Source organism: Thermobia domestica, chromosome 1, assembly GCF_964235325.1.
Source record: "Thermobia domestica chromosome 1, izTheDome1.hap1.1, whole genome shotgun sequence".
Classification (NCBI taxonomy): Eukaryota; Metazoa; Arthropoda; class Insecta; order Zygentoma; family Lepismatidae; genus Thermobia; species Thermobia domestica.
Genome location: NC_137454.1, coordinates 217,330,281 through 217,351,335, shown reverse-complemented (window position 1 = coordinate 217,351,335; position 21,055 = coordinate 217,330,281). Strand labels below are relative to the sequence as shown.

Below are 21,055 nucleotides of genomic sequence, written 5' to 3'. Positions count from 1 at the left end.
AAACCTATGTAAATTATTGTTGTAGTTTTTTATGTATTTTAAAAATACTTTGATTTGTTCAACATATTGAAATTATGTGATCAGATTTTAACAAATGAAATGACTAAAATTTTTACATGTATTTCTAAATTTGTTATATTTTTTATACTTGGATTCAAAATCAAATATTGTGTACAAATGTTCGACCTATTCATGTTTCTATTTTTAGAATTCCACTTATAGCATGATTTCTATTAATTTACTGTACAAATTTTGATAGTTTTCATTAAATTATAAATCGTTAAATAAAATAAAGAACTTTTCAATATACTACTGTTTTGCCAATTTATAGGCCAACGTAGTGACTGATATAGACTTTTCGTTACGTTGGCCGGAAAAATGAAATTGAATAGAACTTCAATAGTAATTGAGTAAGGAATTCTGTAAGCATAACATCTACGTGAGGACTTTTTTTTTCTATGTGAAAACACAAGATTCTACGATGATATTAATAGTAATATCTTCTTTAAAAACTAGGTTTTTAGAAGGAATTAGAGATTACTAAATAAAATTTTATCAACCAGTGGCCAACCTGTTTATTAATGTTATCTCAATATTATTCATATTATAAAAACCTCGCTTATTTTTTTAAAGAATTTATTCTCTTGGTGCTATCTTTAGACCTACAGTAGGTCTTAACTTTATTTTCAGTAAATCATAATCTTACTAATGACGAAAACATTTTTCCATTTGAGTTGAATTGAGTTGAGTGTCCCTTTCAGAAGCGAGGCTAAAGTATATATGTGGACCTACAATTTAAGGTGGGATCCGAGCCACACGAGCTCCTGCCGGGAATCGACCCCGATCTCCCACGAAAAGGCGTGAACGCTAACCGCTTAGCCACGAGGGAGCTTAAAAAACATTTTTCAAGATATAACTTTTTCCTTTTCAAATCTCGTATATAAAAATAATGTTTGTATGTTTATTTGCTTGTATATTTGCCCGGTATACAAATTAACACCTTGGCTGTATCGAAGAGACCGAAATCTGAAAGAGACTGTTTAGAATTTTTTTATATGTATCCTAGGAAGAGGAAGTTTCAAAGGGAAACAAGCGATTTAAAATTAAAGTTTTAAAAATTTATCCGAAAATGAATTATCTCAAGATCTCAGGAAGATGAAACTCGGTGTGTGAACCCATTTTTAAAAACAAATAGACATACAAATATGGCTTACAATCTGGAAAAGATATTGTTGAAACAAAACACGCCTAGGATGTGGAAAGCGGATCACGTAAAAGTAATCAAAAACGACTTATATTAATGACGAATGCATAGTTTTTGACTTCACTGAGATGAATAGTTAGAACCAAATTGTTAAAACTGCTGATGCCACCATATTTATCCCCATTGGCAGAGGTATGAAAAGGAGTTTTTCGGAGTCTCGAAGTTGAGTGGCGAAGTCTAGATAACATTTAAGTCCAAATTTAGTCAAGAATGTGCATGTCAGCTGATCCAACGAAGACGTTGCTTGTAGTTATTTACCTCCTCAATTCTTTATTTTCAAATATGTACATAAACATTAATCTTCCCGTACTAGCCTGGGGACTTCTGCTAGTTTTAAATATTTCCAAAATATCGGACATCATTTTTTTTAAAGATGTACTTAGAGTGAAACAGTAACAATTATAATAAAAAGGATAAGTAATAAAATAGTATTTTGTCCACTGCATCACTAAGTCTTGTAACATTTTTAAGATTCTCATACGCGGAGACGGCTTTCTTCTGGCAATGGTGGGTAGAATTGGACGACATCCAAAAGGAACAGGTGAAGGACTTGGTGAACAGTGGTCGACTGGAGTTCATCGGTGGAGGATGGAGCCAAAGCGATGAAGCAACTCCCAATTACCAACATACCATCGATCAAATGACTTATGGACACAGGTAAGTATATGGAATTCTTGGAACATTGGGACTCTCAACATCTTTCACAATACTGTAGTGCAGAATCTAACCTAACGATATGAACTAGTAGTACTGAGATCATCGGAAGTAAACGAAGGATTTTTTTCATTCTCTTAAAATTGACTAATTTGAAACCTAATCAAGAGATGACTCTTAATCCTTAAAGGATGCACGTACTACGTTTCATTTTCTTAACGAGAAATATCAAGAAGTTCGGATGAGTTTTGTTTGCACATAAAATGATTCAGACAATTTAAAAACAAATCAGAAATCAATATATCGTTAATAACTACGCCTAGAATATGGTATATTAATTTCTTTGTAAAGAATACTGAAAGGTCAGTTCTTGTGAATCAATGTCCTAAACAGAAAGGATTAACTTCTTTTACGGGTTGACTTGATTGAGATAATCATTTGCAGTTCGCCGAAAAAGGTAATACGTAGGTCACATCTTTTTTATTATTCTTGAATGGTTGAAATATCATATTACACAGTAAACAAGAAATAAATATCAAATCGATACGATACTGAAAAGGATACCTATACTTCCAAATACCATATATTCCATGGCAGTCTCTATTCAATATTTGAACATACTAACGTAAAATATTCCGTTATAGGGCTAACTATCTTAGAGCTTTCTTGTGACCATATGTAAAAATGAAATATGAAATTTCCGTATGACTTTGCCTTATTTTCACCATTTACCAAATTGTTAAAAAACGAAGAAGAAATAGTACCAATAATATTTAAGCTCGTTGCGTTTCAGTTCAGCAAAATATGTTCTCTCTTGCTTCATAAGAATATTTCCATTCAGAAAGATGTATCATCAGCTTTATAACAGTAATGATAGATTGATTTTTCCAAAATGGATTACTGTCAATTTATTCCAAACAAAAATCACTGTCGTGAGCTGAATCATCTTTCTCTGTTGGATTACTGTATACTGAAATCTCACTTGAGTTTCCTACCGAACTCCCCTGCATTTACAGAAAAAAAATGTGCATTAGATCAGGCTTTCTCAAGCTTTTTCATATCACAAGTCAGGTGAAAGTTTTGTTTACACAAAGAAATTCCATGTGATTACAATCTACACCATGTTTCTAGTTATGAAGAAGATTTCTCCTTTCCCCTTATGTAATGCAAAACCTAGTGTAGGTTTTGTTTCATTAATTTAAATATGTTGAGATCTTCCGAGTATATCTGTTCAAATAGTTTATGGATCCATACAGTCTTTTGATGTTTAACCCTGAGTCAATCCGTGAACTATGTTCTCTTGGTGTGCTCTGGTTTCGGCGAAGTCAATCCGATTCTTTTCAGAGATCCACTTCTCACATTTTTAGTGAATGTTCCGAGATTGTCAATTACTCCTTACACTGTTATTCAGCCTACATAGTATATGGGTCTTTGAAAAATTATTATTCTACTTTGAAAAATTGAGAAATCGATTGGTAGTCTGATTGGAAGATTTAACAATCAGTATCAGTAAGTTATACATCATTAACTGAATGCATTACGCAGTTAAAATGATCGAGTTTTCTTTTTCTTTTTTTAGAAAGTGTGATTATTACTGGGTCAGAAAATGGAGCAATATTTAACACTTTCGGTCATAAGCCCGAGCAAGACTTGGGGTAACTTATTAATTGCAAACGGACGAGCTCGATAATATTGTAGCAATTCCATCTAACAATATCAATAAATGTATTTATCTTAGAATAGAATGTTTAAATATTTTTAGCCATATATTTTCGCATGCCTACCTTTCTTCTACTACCTGATACGTATACATTAAACCGATAGGAAGCGGTAATTTGCTATATTAGCTCAGAAGTGAAAGTATTAAAGCTCTTTGCTAACCTTACACCCACTTTTATCATTAAAATAACTTAGACAATGAAGAATAACAAAACTTTAGGAACTGAGTCAGATAGTACCTGGAATATAATATGACAGGAAGAGATAATTGTTTTCAAGACTTTTCGTATAGTGTATAAATTTGGGCTTAACAATTGGACCGCTAGGATGCTACGTGACCTATCTCCAGAAAAGATTTTTGTAAACTGTAAATTATAAACTACAAAGTTATAATTTTAATATGTAGAAATGTGAATTGCTTATGAGATATTGAACTTCAAATTTCACTCCTAGGAAAATTTCAATTTTGGTTAGATCACTTGGCATCCAGACGGTCCAATTATGATGTCATGATGCGCACCCAAATTTCTGGCCTATAAGGAAAGATTTGGAAACAGTTATTAGTGTAATAATATTTTGTAAATACTGTACTACCTGGCTCACTTTCTATGTTTCTGATTATTTTGATGTATTTAAGCTATTCAGTAAAATTCTAAAATATGTAAGTGAGCTTAGCAAAGAGTCTTAATTATAGTAAAAATTGTAAGGACATACTATGTTCAAATTAAGACTACCGCTCTTGGTTAACAATCAACTAGCTCGCCAATGTAATTATGTAAGACATTAAATTTTTCAAGCACAAATAATTTTAAAAATATATGAACAGCTTTACTTTTCTTCATTGTTCTTCTTTCGTTAATAGGAAACTTAACGAGACTTTTGGTGAGTGTGGCCGTCCACGAGTGGCTTGGCAGATCGATCCATTTGGCCACTCCCGAGAGATTGCCTCAGAGTTTGCTCAAATGGGTTTCGATGGCCTGTTCTTCGCAAGACTCGATTACCAAGACAGGGACCACAGAAGGCAAACGAAAACTTTGGAGCATGTGTGGCAAGCCAGCAGGAATCTTGGTAACATGAAATAATTATATAAATATTTTATTTTATTTATTTATATAGACTTCAGTTAAACAGTTCATTTGCTAAACCAATCGAGGTAATTGCTGAATATACTACTAGATTGGTCCGAACGATATGTCTGCTTTGACGTCTGGAAGAATATTCACCTCAGTAATATACTACAGGGATGGGAAAAAAAGTCACGCGTATAACATCACAAACTCTGTACACGCCCAACAAACAGACTAGGATATCCGGACGTCAGAAGACAATGGATTGTTGAACAGTCATATGAACATACATAATGTAGAACTCACAATTGCGAATATTTCTTTACGAATTAAAACTGGGACATTCTACAGAAAGCATGAAAGAGGTTTGAACAGGAATGGCGAATAAACTCACTATTCGCCATTGTTTTCTCAAATTTTGTTCTGGTCATACTGAGTTACAAAATTAGCCCAGCACCGATCAACATCACGAGATCCTCAAGGACACCGCAGAAGCATACCCTTGGGAAATTGTTCGCACCACTACAGACGAGTAAGACTTACTACTGTCATTTGGCGGCTCCGTGCAATAGGTAAGATGAAAAGGTTGAACTCATGGGTAACACATGAGTTGACACTGGCCAGCAAGACTCACCATCTGGGTGTGCTATTGTCTGAGTGCAAGCTTCTTGCATCAGATTACAAACATCTGACATGACAATCGTAAATGATCAGCACAATGCTTAGTCAGTAATAAACGTCCTGAACGGTTTGCTAAACCACCTCTCCATCCACTAAAAAGACTGTTGCTGATAAGGTGGTTTATAGAGGGAATAACTCATTATGTCATTCTCTGTCTATACGAAACCATAAATGCTGATCGTTACAGTGCTGAAATTCATTAAATACACCAAAAACTTGTCCGCAAGCATCACACAATGGTCAACAGACATTATATCCTCATCTTGCACAACAATGCTTGCCCACTTATTGCACGGTGCAGGCTCTCCAGGAGTAGCAGTATAAAGCCTTTCTTCATCCAATATATTCCCCAATATATCTCCCACTGATTACTATCTCCGGCATTTCGATCACTTCTTAGGAGGGAATTCTAATGATTGAGCGGTGCAAATTACGGTTGAGAATTTTTTCGCACCGCAGACTACACACTTCTTTCGTCACGGAATCCAATCGTTGGCTGAACGATGACAAAATGTGTGCACAGGACGACTATTTTGATTATTATTATTATTATTATTATTATTATTATTATTATTATTATTATTATTATTATTATTATTATTATTATTATTATTATTATTATTATTATTATTAATATTGAAGATGTTAAAAAATAAATTTCTAGCCTGCTAATCATATGCAAATAGTACAACTCTTCCTCTTACCTCATTAGAGAACAAAATATTAGGAAAATACCAAAGTATCTTTCTTATTGATTCTATTTGTAGCTGTATGAAATACAAAACCCATCTTATCCAAATGGTTACTTTTTAGTAAACAGTAAAATCCCCTGCAATGCAAACGATACATTTGGCAAATATTGGGTTTCACAATCATTTTTCCAGCTACCTGAAAATTGTATTATAAAAGCCTTCATAAACTCGAACATACCAGTTGTATTGAGTTGTACCACCAATTCGAGTTCAGAAAGTTGTATCGAATATTATGTTTTCAATTTCGGATAAAAAAAGAAACTTCTGCATTTGATAGAAGCATATGTTGCTTAACTTGCCAATAGTATCCTCTGACAGTCGAGCGCTTCGAATCTGTTTAAGGCCCCTGTAAGATACGCCTGACGACCCTATGCTGAATCACTGTATTTCTCAAATAACATTGTTTACTCGAGAAGTTGTGAAGTTTTATGGAAACTAGCTTTGAGTTCATAACATTGATGGCACATGCCATCTGAGTCTCTAAGCTTTACTATTTGTATAATTTTACATATTTGTTCCGCTAAGCAAACTGAATTCAGTAACTGATCAAGTATTCAAATTCGCACAGTGATGGTGAACATAAAAGACAAGGAGTACGAATAAACACCTCACTAATTAACAATGTTTTTGGTAAATAGCAGCAATAAGTACGCCAGAAATTTTTACTTCGGGGAGTGTTCAAAATAAAAGGACGGGTGTGCTCTCAGAATAGTGATATATTTTTTAAACAAACTCATGCAAACAAGAAAACAGTATATTTTCTTGCGCAACTATTGCAATACTACTACTGATAATAATAATAATAATAATAATAATAATAATAATAATAATAATAATAATAATAATAATAATAATAATAATATCAGCTCTTTGCAGTGGTAGGTCCAATAAAGTAAGTTCACACATTTGAGCATTTATTATTATTATTAAACTAACTAATACAGTGAAACGTCTCAAAACGGACATCGGTGGAACCGACGTAAATGAGAGGTGTCCCTAAAAGAAAGGGTTCTCTCTCATAACACCACACTACACATATTTATGGCATGGGGGAATAAGAAAGTTTGTTCTCTTATGAAGATGTCCACTATTGAGAGATGCCCGTTAAGAGAGGTTTCACTGTATTAGGAATCAACCTCTACTATTTTACCCAGTAATTACATGTGAATTGATTACATACGAATTATTGTAATTATTTTGCAAAATTCTACTATTATTTCAATGTATTCACCCCAGCAAGTTTTAGTGGGTGATTTTGTTTTTTAAAATATTAATTGGGAAAAAATTCCCTCGTCCCATGCTGAAATCACATTCGTTTAGTAATTAATACTATACATAGTTCCAATTTCATTATTTTAATATCCTAACTCTGTTGTTAACGTTGATTGTTGTAATATTATTTGATCTCTTAATCTCTGTTCCTGCCCCTTCTTGGCTACGTTATTGGTTCTGAATATGTTTCATAAGAAAATTATTCATTGATTTACTTGTTTCCCAGAAATCGAGTTTTTCAATTTATAAATATTTTGTATCTTTCTGTTTTGTCTTCTTTAATATACCCAAATTTTAATAATCCCAGCGCTCATAGTGGTCTGGTCTCTTGTAAATAGTTGAAAAGTGGCCAAAAATGGCCAAAAGCACACGAAAAAGTGACCAAAATCTCATCTTGCCCCTTTTCTCCTTTGTCAATTTCTCCATCATCTCTCTCTTTGTTGTTTTGTTTCTTCTTTACTTTTTCTTTTTGAGCTTCCTCGTTTCTTGGGTTTTCAAAGTATGCTTTGTAGTTACGGTAAGCAGACTTAGCAGATGTAAAAAGCTTCTGAGTAAGTGGAACCAGTTCTGGCCTATTTCCGAATTTCTTCATCCCAGACATTATATTTAACTTGGCATTAAGAGTTCTCAAAAACGTGAAATATTCAAATTCATCACCTACTCTTAAGAAGAACATACAAGAAGCATAACACAAGACGAACATGATGAACCAAACAAACACACACACAACGTTGAACGGAGCGTTAACTATTACGAGAGAAAACTAAAAGATTATTATAATAGAAGAAAGAATAGAGACAGAAGGGTTCTCTACCCCACCTTGAAAGCTTAAGCATCCACCAACGTCCACTGTGCTTTAGAAAGAATAAAAGCTGAAGTTAGAATAAAGCTGACTGTTTTACATGTGACAGCAAGTATTGAAGCTTTCAGAAGAGTAAGAGTAACAAGTTTCTGCCTTTTTCCATTTGTTTTTATATTTTTCTTAGAAAACTGCCAATCCAACACATAAATCGCGCGAAAAAGTTGCTTTACCTCTCAAAAAATAACTTTTAGTGACAAATTTGAAAAAAGTAACTTTTAGTAACCAACTTGAAGAAAAGTAAATTTTAGTTAAAAAAAGAGTGACTTGCTATGAGCCCTGTTCCGCTCAATGAATTTACGTGAATAAAAATATACTTTACAAAAAATTAAGCTAGCGCCAAATGCGTTCTTGTATAACACTAGACTCAGTCTAAAATATATATAATTCTTACTTCGATCGATCTCTTCATTTCTAAAAACGTTTTGATTACACTCTTCTGACGTCCGTTGATACACCACTTGCAGAGCAGGCTCGAAACCAGCCACAGAGCTTTGGGGGGCCATGAATATATTAGAAGGGGCCAAGTCATTAAAAATTCTCTTACAAATAACTAAATTGTTCATTTTGTATTGAGGTCTGGAGCGGACATGAAAAATTTAGGGAGGGCCAGGCCCTCCCTAGCCCTCCTCTGGTTGCGAGCCTGTTGCAGAGTAGCACTTACCAACTGAATCTGGTATAGGCTTATTACTATATTGTCACATTTTTCCTTATTGAGGAGGAGGTAGGTGAATGACCGCTCAAGACGTTGCCAATTTCGGTCATCTGCATCTGTGCATCAATCTCTTTTCTCGGAAACGACAGCGGAACCCAGGAGGGTAGGTATCAGCGGTCTGTTTTGTCAATTGTTTCAATCGAAACACCGCCCGAAACAATGAGGTGATGTAATTCTCGAAGCCGTACATGGGAACGAGGTCGCTTCGTATTTTGAATTGAAATGAATAAATAAGAATATTGCCTTCCTTCCTAAACGCTAAACCTTTTTTTAACTTGATGTAATAAATAACCTATATGATATTGATTGATACAATTGGATTTGGGGGAGTATTTCTTTTCCATCCAGAAGTGTGTGTAAAGAAATTTGGAGGTGTGTTAGGGGAGTGTTGGGGGGGGTGTAGATTACTTCCTCAATAGCAGCCTAAATTTCTTCATTTGCTAAGCAATGAAGTTTGAATAGTCACTCTTACTCTTAATTCATGCAGCTACCTAAGACATAAGTTTATTGTTGGGTTGCATTAACAGCGAAGATTTTTAGTTTTCGAATGTGAAACATGTTTCATAAACTCCATCATTCTTCATTGTTGATCAAGCAACAGAAGCTTTCAAACTTCTTGTTTACGGATACGAAAAAGCAATTCATCCAGATTTTAACTTCGGGCGAAAACATTTAGAACCACTCTAAACTCTGGGAAGAAGAGTAAGCCCCTTTCAACGAGTCAAAGTTTCCTAGGTTTCGCGAACAATGTACTACCAAATGTCTGGTAACCCGTTTATAACGCTTAATTTCAAATGACATTAAACCATTTTGAATAGAACTTAAGGTTATTAACTTACATAAGATTCACTGTAGTTGAACAATGTAGATTATACAGAAGAAACTGTTTACAAAAAAAATGCTAATTATTTTTAAATAAAAGAATTTTGACTTGTTTTCAGGTGAAGATGCCTCATTGTTCACTGGAGGGTTTTACACCCATTATTCTCCGCCCTCGGGATTCTGTTTTGATATGAATTGCGGAGATACGCCCATAATTGACAACGATGGACCGGATAATAATGTTCAAAGCAGGGTAAATAGTTTGTTCATCTTTCGGTATGTGTACCATCTGTAAGTCAAGGAAGTTGTATCATCCATACTGATAAACAGCTGAATTAAAATACAAAACTTGTTATTTCTCTCTTATCTATTTTAATTCCGTTCTTATTTCTTTTAGCATTAATTTACAAAATAATGAATAATTCATGTTTTCTTTTATTATTATTATTATTATTATTATTATTATTATTATTATTATTATTATTATTATTATTATTATTATTATTATTATTATTATTATTATTATTTAATTTCTTAGCAATTGGAATATATTTTGCTGTATTAGCGTAAGTATCATGTGGGTATAAGAATGTTATGAAAGTTCGCGACTTCTTGAACAAAAATGAGAACGTTTAAATTGAAACAAGGGAAAAATCATATTTAATCTTCAAATACTGTATTATATAACATCTAGTCATGTTTGAGTTGAGTTTTTGATTACGGACCTCTATAAACACTCAACAACTTATAGGCAAAGAAGTCACGGTTTTTAGTTTTCACGTCGTTTAGATTTCCATATGTTCTACTGCGAAGAGAATGTGCTATCGACAGGAATAAACAGTAGTCTCTAGGTCCAGGGTATGGTGAGTAAGCTGGATGCAGAAGTTCGATTCCTTCTAGTTCTATGATTTATCTATTTAGATCATAGCGGGAGTATCCGGAATGGCGGATTGCGAGACATATCCTAAAAGAGCTAGTTCTAGTTAAATTACATATGGATTCCCTGCGTCAGTCGGCAATGGGTTTGGGAGTTACGGACCTGTAAAATTAATATAGGAATCCATAGGAAATAAAACCTAGGCATTTCCTGGATGTCTCTTTCTGCTAACCTGAATATAATGTAACGCTCCGGGCGAAGACGCATCATAGGAGTCTGAATGTCCCAGAGTGCTTCCAAGAACCTGGCTGGAATATGTATAGCAATTACCTTCGACAGCATTTGAAAAAGAGAAACCAAAACGAAACATGAGGAAATAAACTTAAACCTGCAGATATTGATTTCAAGAAAGGGCTGATACCTGGAAGATGTATAGGAAAGATTCAACGATTGGATTGCACTTCTTCAGGCAATATAAGTCATTCATCAGCTACTTAACTGACACACACTGCTGTTGATGAGTAATGTGAACATCTGGCACCGTGACCGACTCCTGGCATTGCAGTTGTATACGATCTATCAGTTCAGCGCTCCCAGGTTCAGGATTTGATTCGAAACGCTTTCTACAAAGCTGATTGCTTGGACGAAGAACCGGGAATGTGGACTTTCCCTCGTGATTATTGTTTTGACTCAATCGACAGTGACACGGTTCCAAGTGTAATAAGTTAGCGTTTGTCAAGCCTTCAATAACAATCCTTTGATTTAAATCAAATTTAGTCTTGTCTGTTTGAATCCTACCTTCCACTTGCCTCTCGTACTTTATAGATGTTATAGTTTCTATGTGGTATATTACATAAGGTTAACAGAAAGAAACGTCAAGGAAATGCCTAGATGTTGTTTTTTCTATGGATTACAGGGTTAACTTTACAGGCCCGTAACTCCCGAACCCATTGCTGACTGATGCTGGGAAGCCTCCACCATTCCGAATTCAAAGGAGCGAAAAATTACTTGTCAAATTTATTTTTATATTTGAGTAGACATCTCTTCAAGTATCCAATAATACATAAATTCTACCGTAGTGAACGTACTCAATAGATTACTTTCCACACTACTTTAATTTAGACTTGAGTAACACTTTTATAATTTGAAGTATTTAGTATAATGTCTATTTTATAATTATAGGTAGATGATTTTGTACGTGTTAGCCAAGAAGTTGCGGAAGCATTTGCTACAAACAATATAATGTTCACAATGGGAGATGATTTCAACTATCAAAGTGGATCATTCTGGTTTAGGAACATGGACAGGATAATCAAGTAAGTACAAAGTACAAATGTTTCGCTTTATTTTTACTTTTTATTCATAATAAATGTGAAAATTAAATTGGGTGCATGTATATATAATTTTAATATTTATGGATGGAATTTCATGTTAATAATATTAAATTTATCAAAAATTTAGTGTATCAAAAATTCAGTGCCAGAGACCAACTTCATTATGAGTAAAGATGATACGAAGAAATGGAGAGGAAAGTTGTTAGAAATAGATGGTTTTCAATTTAAAATGGTAGATTTTTACAATTGCACTAGCCCTTTCAGTTCTTCATTAGAAAACTGCTCTCTGTTGCATGGAAAAGCATCATTTCTAGTTTAGCAATCTGTTCCAATGGAACATAAGGGTACGCAAAATTGATCAGAGAAACGTGCGTATTGTTGTGCCGGAACATATATCACCTCAAATCCATTTCTCAATAACGCTGTATTGTAAATATAGTGATGGGCAAAATACTTAGTGAAAATTCCGCCAATTTAGATTGAAAACCACTCATTTTCAATAACTTCTAACTTTATCTTCACTCATAATGAAGCTGGCCGATGGGCCAGTAATTTTGATACATCAAACACACACACGTATATATATATATATATATATATATATATATATATATATATATATATATATATATATATATATGTGTGTGTGTGTGTGTGTGTGTGTGTGTGTGTATAGTGTTTCAAAAACTTACATACATATAGTTTGAGAAGTGATTCCTGACACCAACATAAGACAAAAAGTATAGACCAACCTGAGTGTGCAGAAATCTGTCTTTTCGGAGTTACAGGCTACTGAAACCATGAAAAAATGAAATTTAAAGGTCCATAGCTCCAATACTATGGGACCTATTGTAGTCGGATCAAGATTTCACTTTCGAATTAGTATGTGCCCTATCCATATTTCAGAATCCTGCGGTACTTCCGCAACAATTTGTATAAAGGTAGTTGAGGAGTATTTAAAATTATACGCCCGTAGCCAAACTCCCTCTATAAAAATTGTTGCGTGAGTACCGCGGTATTCTAAAACATATATTATGGGTAGCGCCCATATTAGTTCCTAAGAGGTCTTGAACCGAATACGATAGGTCCCATAGTATTGGAGCTATGGACTTTTAAAATTCATTTTTTCATGTTTTCCGCAGCCTGTAAGTCCGAAATGATGGATTTCTGCACCCAGATTGGTCTTTACTTTTTGTCTTATCTTGGTGTCAGGAATTACCTCCCAAACGTTGTCGGTGTTCTTTTCAAACACCTTGTATATGGTAGATTCATTATAACAAAACAAGGAACATGAAAGGAAAACAATAAAATCAAATAGTTAACATTCCACTTCATTAAAAAAAATGAGTACTTCCCTACTTAAATCAAAAGATCTAAAGATAGAACAAATGGCACACGTCTCGACACCCTTAACGCACTATAAAAAATTCTTCCTGCTTGTTAGGAATTTTCTTCCTGAAGTGAAGTAAAATTTATAGTTTTACAACCCATGAATACGTCTTTTGGGTTAAAGTAGATAGATGATTAATGAAAGTGAGTGATAATTTGGGAGGAAACGAGATAACCTTGAGAAAACCAACGAACACGGTGTTGTCCGCCACAAACTCGAGAATCGAACCATGGATCACTTGCGCCAAACATAAGCATTCTACTACTGTGCCACCGTGTTATACCTTAATTTAAATTCTCTCCATCTAGCATATTAAACACAGTGACCGTGTATTCCTTGAGTTAAATTGGTTCAAAATAAGCAAAACTCGGGAATCAAAATTATTATCAATAAACTTCATACTGGTATGTTGAAAGCGGTTAATTGCTATAGAACAAGAAAAATGCTCTTTCAGTAACAGTTTTTCCATTATAAAGGCCTTAATATATTCATTACATGTCGTTTCGTTTGCTTATGAGAATAGCGATGTTATTTCTCAAATCCTAATTGCTTGCATTTCTTTCAGGCATGTTAATGAACTAAGAGATGACATCAATGTATTCTATTCGACGCCGTCTTGTTACTTAAAAGCTCTAAATGATGCTCAACTCACGTGGAGTACGAAACAAGATGACTTTTTCCCGTATGCAGATAGGAAAGGCAACTATTGGGCGGGGTATTTTACTTCCAGAGCCACTCAAAAGTACTTCATCTACAAAGGAAATCAACTCTTGCAGGTAATAACAATTATAGGTATCACACAAGTGGGAACTCTGAATGAGAGCTAATTATTTAATTCTGTTTTCTTGCGTTTCTTGTCCATTAGCTCAAAATTTGCAAGGGCATAAAAAAATAAAGATATATATAACGGAGAGGTGGATAAAATGATCCACTTAAGACAAATTGGCCTCCAGATCTTAGCTCTAATGATCTATATTGTAGTAATTGTTTCGGTAGGATAAGATGTTCCTAACGTGCAATTTCGAACATTGTCAACAAACATCTTCGATAATATTTTGACACAAACTTGAACCTATTGCGAAAGGATATTTTGCCTAAGGAGGTGGGTAAAATGATCCGTTCATTCAAAATAATTGAAAAATGCTGTGAACTTACAAAAATGATTTTTTTAATGGAGTGCAGGGTGTAGTAATAGTGTGTTTAAGTATGTTAATAATAATAGTATTTATGGTTTGTTAAAATAGGCTAATATATTGTTCAATATAGAAAAAGTATTTTGAACACTTAGTTCTGTTATGCTCTTTTTTTATCAGCTTCCTTGTAGCCTAAGTGGCAGAACACATGTCATACACAAAGAAATCTTCATCTTCATCAACACATTGATTTTGGTCCCATTCTTGGAACTGCTGACACATTATCCAACCCTCACGTCCAGCAGACTTTGAATATAAGTCATGACAATAGATCCACTCGATATATGTCATGGATTCGTCGTCAAAAGCAGATGACACTTGATATTTGCGCCTTGCAACTTCTTCGTTTTAAAAATCATTGCCTTCTTTGTATACTCCTTTAATGCAGCTCCCAGAACAGCAGTCCTAGAATGGTTCGATGGGTTTTTCTGGACATCACTTAAAGGAGGCCTATCTACAAGGATTTGACTATCATGCTCATCTGGATTACTTTGAGTCAAATAAACAGAAATAGCAACATGATCCCTAAGAAAACGGAATAATAATAAGCTAAAGTGATCCCGGAATCATTTTGCCTTTTCATATGAATTCTGTTAAATACGTTCTTGTGTGACAAAACATGGAAAAGACTTACAACTGCATTGATAATGTATAAAATTAAGCACTGACTTTTCAACGTATAGTGTCTCATTTATATTCTAATTCATGCGTTAGTACAAATACAGCAAAATTTAACACTTGCATTATAAACAATGTTATGAAAATGTTATTCTGTCGTCTGGAAGACTAACTAAACGTTTCTCATCTATAGAGAACTGATGCACAAGGACAGCTTATTTTGAGTTTCGTAGCAACTACATGATACGACAGGCAGCGCCACCAATTTCCGCTGTAGGAGTAGGGGATCATTTTATTCACCTCTCACCTATATATATATATATATATATACAGTGGCGGCGGTTGGACGTTAAAAGTGAGGGGGCAAGACATGATCTGAATATTTGTATATAAATGTTAGTTTTCCTGGTTGTTTCTAACATTTTGTTTGACGAAAGGTTGTATAACTAATAGGATACTATATTTTCAGTTAAAATACCGTATATCGTATATAATAGTTTATTAAGTAAATTGAGAAGAACAACGCAAGTAGATACTAGCCCTTTGTACTCTTAAACAACGAAAGTGTAAAAAGAGATTTGATTCCTTGCTCATGAACATCTTAAAATTCTGTCTGGAAAATTGTGTGATCAGATTATTTAATAAATTTGCAAAACAAATAAATAGAAAGGATAATATTAATCATAGTAATGAATAATGATGCTTGTTTTGCAAAAGTTATATTGAAACTGAGGATTAATGAAAAACTTAATATTTAATTCCACACATGATATTAAATGTATGTTATTACTCTTAGAAAATGAAAGACAGTAAATACTACAAGCATATGCTACGACATTTAAAGAAATATTTGCTTTTGCAACTTCTTGAAATATGTTCGTTGCCATTAGGTGCAGATTTCACTTTCTTGGAACACATCAAAACACAACAATACTTACAATCCACACTTCAGTTTTACAAAATAAACTTAAAACCTAGAATTATGTTCAATTTACTACATTTTATTGTATATACACTCGTACATCCTTAAACACAACACTTCACTCGTATATTACACTACAAAACAATGGAAAAGGTAGAAGTTGTTTCTTATCACGCTCTTTTTAATCGATATTCCTTACTTTAGAAAGAAGAAAAGACATTTTAGGAACTGTCAATTTTTGTGCAATTAAAGAATAACTTGTGAAATAGGCCCTACTTTTTTGCATAATGTTCTTTCGATTAGCTTCAAAGCTTCTCACTAACATATCGAGCCCTTGTAAGAAGAAATGAAAGTATGTTGAAATTGTGCTCCAATAGGTTATTTTTTGGGGTTATTTTCTGTGGCGATTAAAACGCAATTACTGTAGCTTTCTTTACTCCACGGGAAGACAACCAATACGTATTCACGCAACAGCAAATATTATATGGTAGCATTTTTTCCTATTAATCACTAACACATACAAAATCGTTACATTTCCAAATGAAACTATATACATTAATTGGTTACTTAAAAAAAGTGCGGGGGCAACTGCCCCCCTTTGCCCCCCTAATCGCCGCCCATATATATATATATATATATATATATATATATATATATATATATATATATATATATAGAGAGAGAGAGAGAGAGAGAGAGAGAGGCCCCAAAAGTAGGTATACAACCCTGCATTGATTAAGTATAACATTCTAGTTTATGGATGTATTTGCTTCAGCTCTTCCGAGCTTAAGATGTAAGTAAAAACACATTAAGAACAAATAATAAAGAAACTAAGTCTATCTGAGGGATAACAATAAGAAATGATATAAAATGCAATCAGCTGATCAGTACGGTACTGTATACCTACTTTTGGGCCTCCCGATATACAGTAAACCCTCGTTAACACGAAAAATCAGGAGTTCGTGTTAAAAAAATTCGTGTTAACCGGGGACCCAAATTTTATTATTCGAATACATTTTCTCCATACATACGCACTACAGTATACAGACTATATATATATATATATATATATATATATATATATAAAGTATATTATGTATGTCATAGAAAACACTAGAGATGGTGTCGAGACGAGACTGAGTAGTCTCGGTCTCGTTTCGGTTCCAAATTCGAGACGAGACCAAGACTCTTCTCCGTCTTGATACCATCCACAGAATTGTATCGAGACGAGGCTGAGAGTTTCGGTCTCGTCTCGATTTCGAAAAGCACGGCTCGGTCTCAAATTCGAGTTAAGATCGAGATCGAGACTAGTTTCGGTCTCGGTATCATCCTCTGAAAAGTGAAAACACTACAGTAAGCTTATTATCCTATCTTCGAAGATTAAAAAAAAAAAATCCAAGCAGAAAATCCAGGCCAAGTTATAAAATTGATAAGTCCGCTAGCAGGTTGGGTAACGCTATGGGAAAGGTTGGGAAAGGTTATGACTGCTGTCACCAGTTTGGAGTTACAGGGGAGAGAAGATGTTTTGTCTCGAGCTGTCGCCAGCAGCTCGTCTGCCAATCTCCTGCATGTTCAGCGCTTGACGGAGGACAGAATCAACACCTCATAAGAGAGGAAAGATACCTGTTTCTAGTTTTTCTCTTATTTACTAGGCAATTTTCGTCTGTATAAATACTGTATGACAAAAACTGATCTGGAGTGAAATCTGAAATAAGAAAAATGATCTGAAAAAAAAACAACAAAGGATTGAAAGTTCGTGTTAAATGAAAATCTTTACTGATTCAAGGGACTAAAAATTAGTTCGTAATTCGTGCTAACCGAAATTCGTGTTAACCGATAAAACTTCCTATAAGATAACGTACAGCGATGCCGGGACCGAAATACAGTATAACCTCGTTAACACGAACTCGCTTAAGCCGAACACTCGGTTAGGACGAACAAAATTTCGGTCCCGGCATCGCTGTACGTTATCTTATAGGAAGTTTTATCGGTTAACACGAATTTCGGTTAGCACGAATTACGAACTAATTTTTAGTCCCTTGAATCAGTAAAGATTTTCATTTAACACGAACTTTCAATCCTTTGTTGTTTTTTTTCAGATCATTTTTCTTATTTCAGATTTCACTCCAGATCAGTTTTTGTCATACAGTATTTATACAGACAAAAATTGCCTAGTAAATAAGAGAAAAACTAGAAACAGGTATCTTTCCTCTCTTATGAGGTGTTGATTCTGTCCTCCGTCAAGCGCTGAACATGCAGGAGATTGGCAGACGAGCTGCTGGCGACAGCTCGAGACAAAACATCTTCTCTCCCCTGTAACTCCAAACTGGTGACAGCAGTCATAACCTTTCCCAACCTTTCCCATAGCGTTACCCAACCTGCTAGCGGACTTATCAATTTTATAACTTGGCCTGGATTTTCTGCTTGGATTTTTTTTTTTTTAATCTTCGAAGATAGGATAATAAGCTTACTGTAGTGTTTTCACTTTTCAGAGGATGATACCGAGACCGAAACTAGTCTCGATCTCGATCTTAACTCGAATTTGAGACCGAGCCGTGCTTTTCGAAATCGAGACGAGACCGAAACTCTCAGCCTCGTCTCGATACAATTCTGTGGATGGTATCAAGACGGAGAAGAGTCTTGGTCTCGTCTCGAATTTGGAACCGAAACGAGACCGAGACTACTCAGTCTCGTCTCGACACCATCTCTAGTGTTTTCTATGACATACATAATATACTTTATATATATATATATATATATAGTCTGTATACTGTAGTGCGTATGTATGGAGAAAATGTATTCGAATAATAAAATTTGGGTCCCCGGTTAACACGAATTTTTTTAACACGAACTCCTGATTTTTCAGTCCCTTGGAATTCGTGTTAACGAGGGTTTACTGTATATATATATATATATATATATATATATATATATATATATATATATATATATATATATATATCATATTTTTAATTCAATTTATGAATTATAGTTTGATTTGCTGAATTTTGATCTAGGGTCAAAGAACTTAGAAAAATACATTTATGAAGGAGAAACGTACAGAAGCTCGCAGTGACAGCAAGATTCTTCTGAATAATTCTGTCAAAACTCTTAATTGGAAAAGCCTTACAGCTCAAGTTGACTCTCGTACTGCAAATCATCGGTACTTTTAGAGAATTATCTAACCGTTGTGGATGTTTGTTTAACTTCATGTCATATTGTTGTTAATTAGCATCTAATATGAAACATTTTTTGTAGGTAACAAAACAACTACACGCTTTAGCAGAATTGGATCCTCAACAAACAGGTGATATTGCACCACTGAAAGAAGCTATAGGAGTTACTATGCATCACGATGCTGTAACAGGTACTGAGTATCAACATGTTGCAGATGATTATGCCCGAATTCTAGATGAAGGAGTCCAAAATGCACAAGAAGTAGCAGAGCAAGCACTCAAGTAAGTAATTCGAAATGTGTTACAATCCACTTTTACACCAAACCTTTTTGGCACTAATTTTTTTGAAATTACACTACTAAGTCCCGAAATAAAATCTGAGGTTCTTAGTTTTAATATTGAAATGAAAGTGAAAATATTATAGTCCGTATGGAGTATTTGTAGAGTTCGTCCTGTCTTGACCGAAACAGTTCTGGTTTCAAAACTGTTGTGCTAGTGTTTCACAGGTTTACATTTTGTCTATGGTTGCAATCTGGCCGGTATTTTACCGGCAAACAGATACTTTTGTCAAGCTCAACTATATATTTCAAACTTTAAGTTACAATTATTTTTCATCAGTTTTGAGGATTAAGACGGGTACTGTAATTTTATTTTTCAGAGTTGGCAATCTTAATTTTGTTTCAGTTTTCAGTCATGACAATCTTTTTATGTTTTTTTTTTTGTGTGTACCCTGCCTTCATTGTAGTATTCTAAAATATTATTTTTGGCACTGCATATCATTACATTCACATCTACTCTACATATACTTAATTTATAGTATACTTGAGTATTGGTAGAGTGCACCACAGTACGTTATACTATTTGGACTTGATATGCTTGTTACTTTCCTATCCACCATTACTCATACATCCAACAGAAATGAAATCAAAATAGCTCTTTTGCTGCTTAGATACTTTCTCCCAATAGAACGAGTGAAAGTACACCTGTCATCAGTGTGTTCAGATTTGGAAAATTTACCTTTCAACAAAGGATCGCGGTTTGAAATGACAGAAACATGGTAGCACTAGGTGTTTGTCATTTTACAGCTATATCCTACTTCTGTCAAAGTGTTTTTCTTTCTATCTGTTTGGTAACCAGTGGAAAAAGGCGCTGTTATCAATGTTGAAATAGTGAAATAATATATTGGAATTAAGTTTTCCTCCATTTTCAAAATACGAGGAACAGTATAAAATCCACTGTCCCACACAGCAATGAAATATTTTCAAAACGTTTCTAAAACGTGCCATCATTTTCCTTCAGAAAATGTATCCTACTTCCCTTAAGGAAATATATTCCATATGTTTTTGAAAACATTTTCCACATAATACTGAAAACATTCTCTGAATATACTCAAAAGCGTTGTAGAAATATTTTATACGCCGTTAGAGAAGATTTCCAAAAAATGTTTCCTGTACGATTTCCAAACATTACTGAAAATGTATTTGAAACGTTTTATACAATGTTAACGGAATGGTTTTTAAAATGTTTCTCATGGAATATTTTAAAATTATTTACCAGTAACACAGACAATATTTTCCTACATATGCCAAAATATATTTAGTGAATATTTTTTGTACATCTCAGAAAATATTTAGAGAATAATTTCTGTGCATGACAAAATATTTAGGGAATATTTTCTGTACATGACAAAATATTTACAGAATATCTTCTGTACATGATAGAATGCGAAGCCCATAGGCC

At 34.1% G+C, this 21,055-nt stretch overlaps 1 protein-coding gene across 1 annotated transcript in view; it reads left to right on the top strand.

The window, feature by feature from the left end:
* Positions 1–21,055, top strand: part of LOC145693901 (lysosomal alpha-mannosidase-like) — an 87,853-nt gene that overhangs the window by 15,815 nt on the left and 50,983 nt on the right. The window contains exons 4-9 of the mRNA XM_081770070.1: positions 1,736–1,921; positions 4,500–4,705; positions 9,925–10,058; positions 11,865–11,998; positions 13,972–14,182; positions 19,398–19,597. Of these exons, the coding sequence (XP_081626196.1) occupies positions 1,736–1,921; positions 4,500–4,705; positions 9,925–10,058; positions 11,865–11,998; positions 13,972–14,182; positions 19,398–19,597 (1,071 nt within the window). The remainder of the gene's footprint in view (positions 1–1,735; positions 1,922–4,499; positions 4,706–9,924; positions 10,059–11,864; positions 11,999–13,971; positions 14,183–19,397; positions 19,598–21,055) is intronic.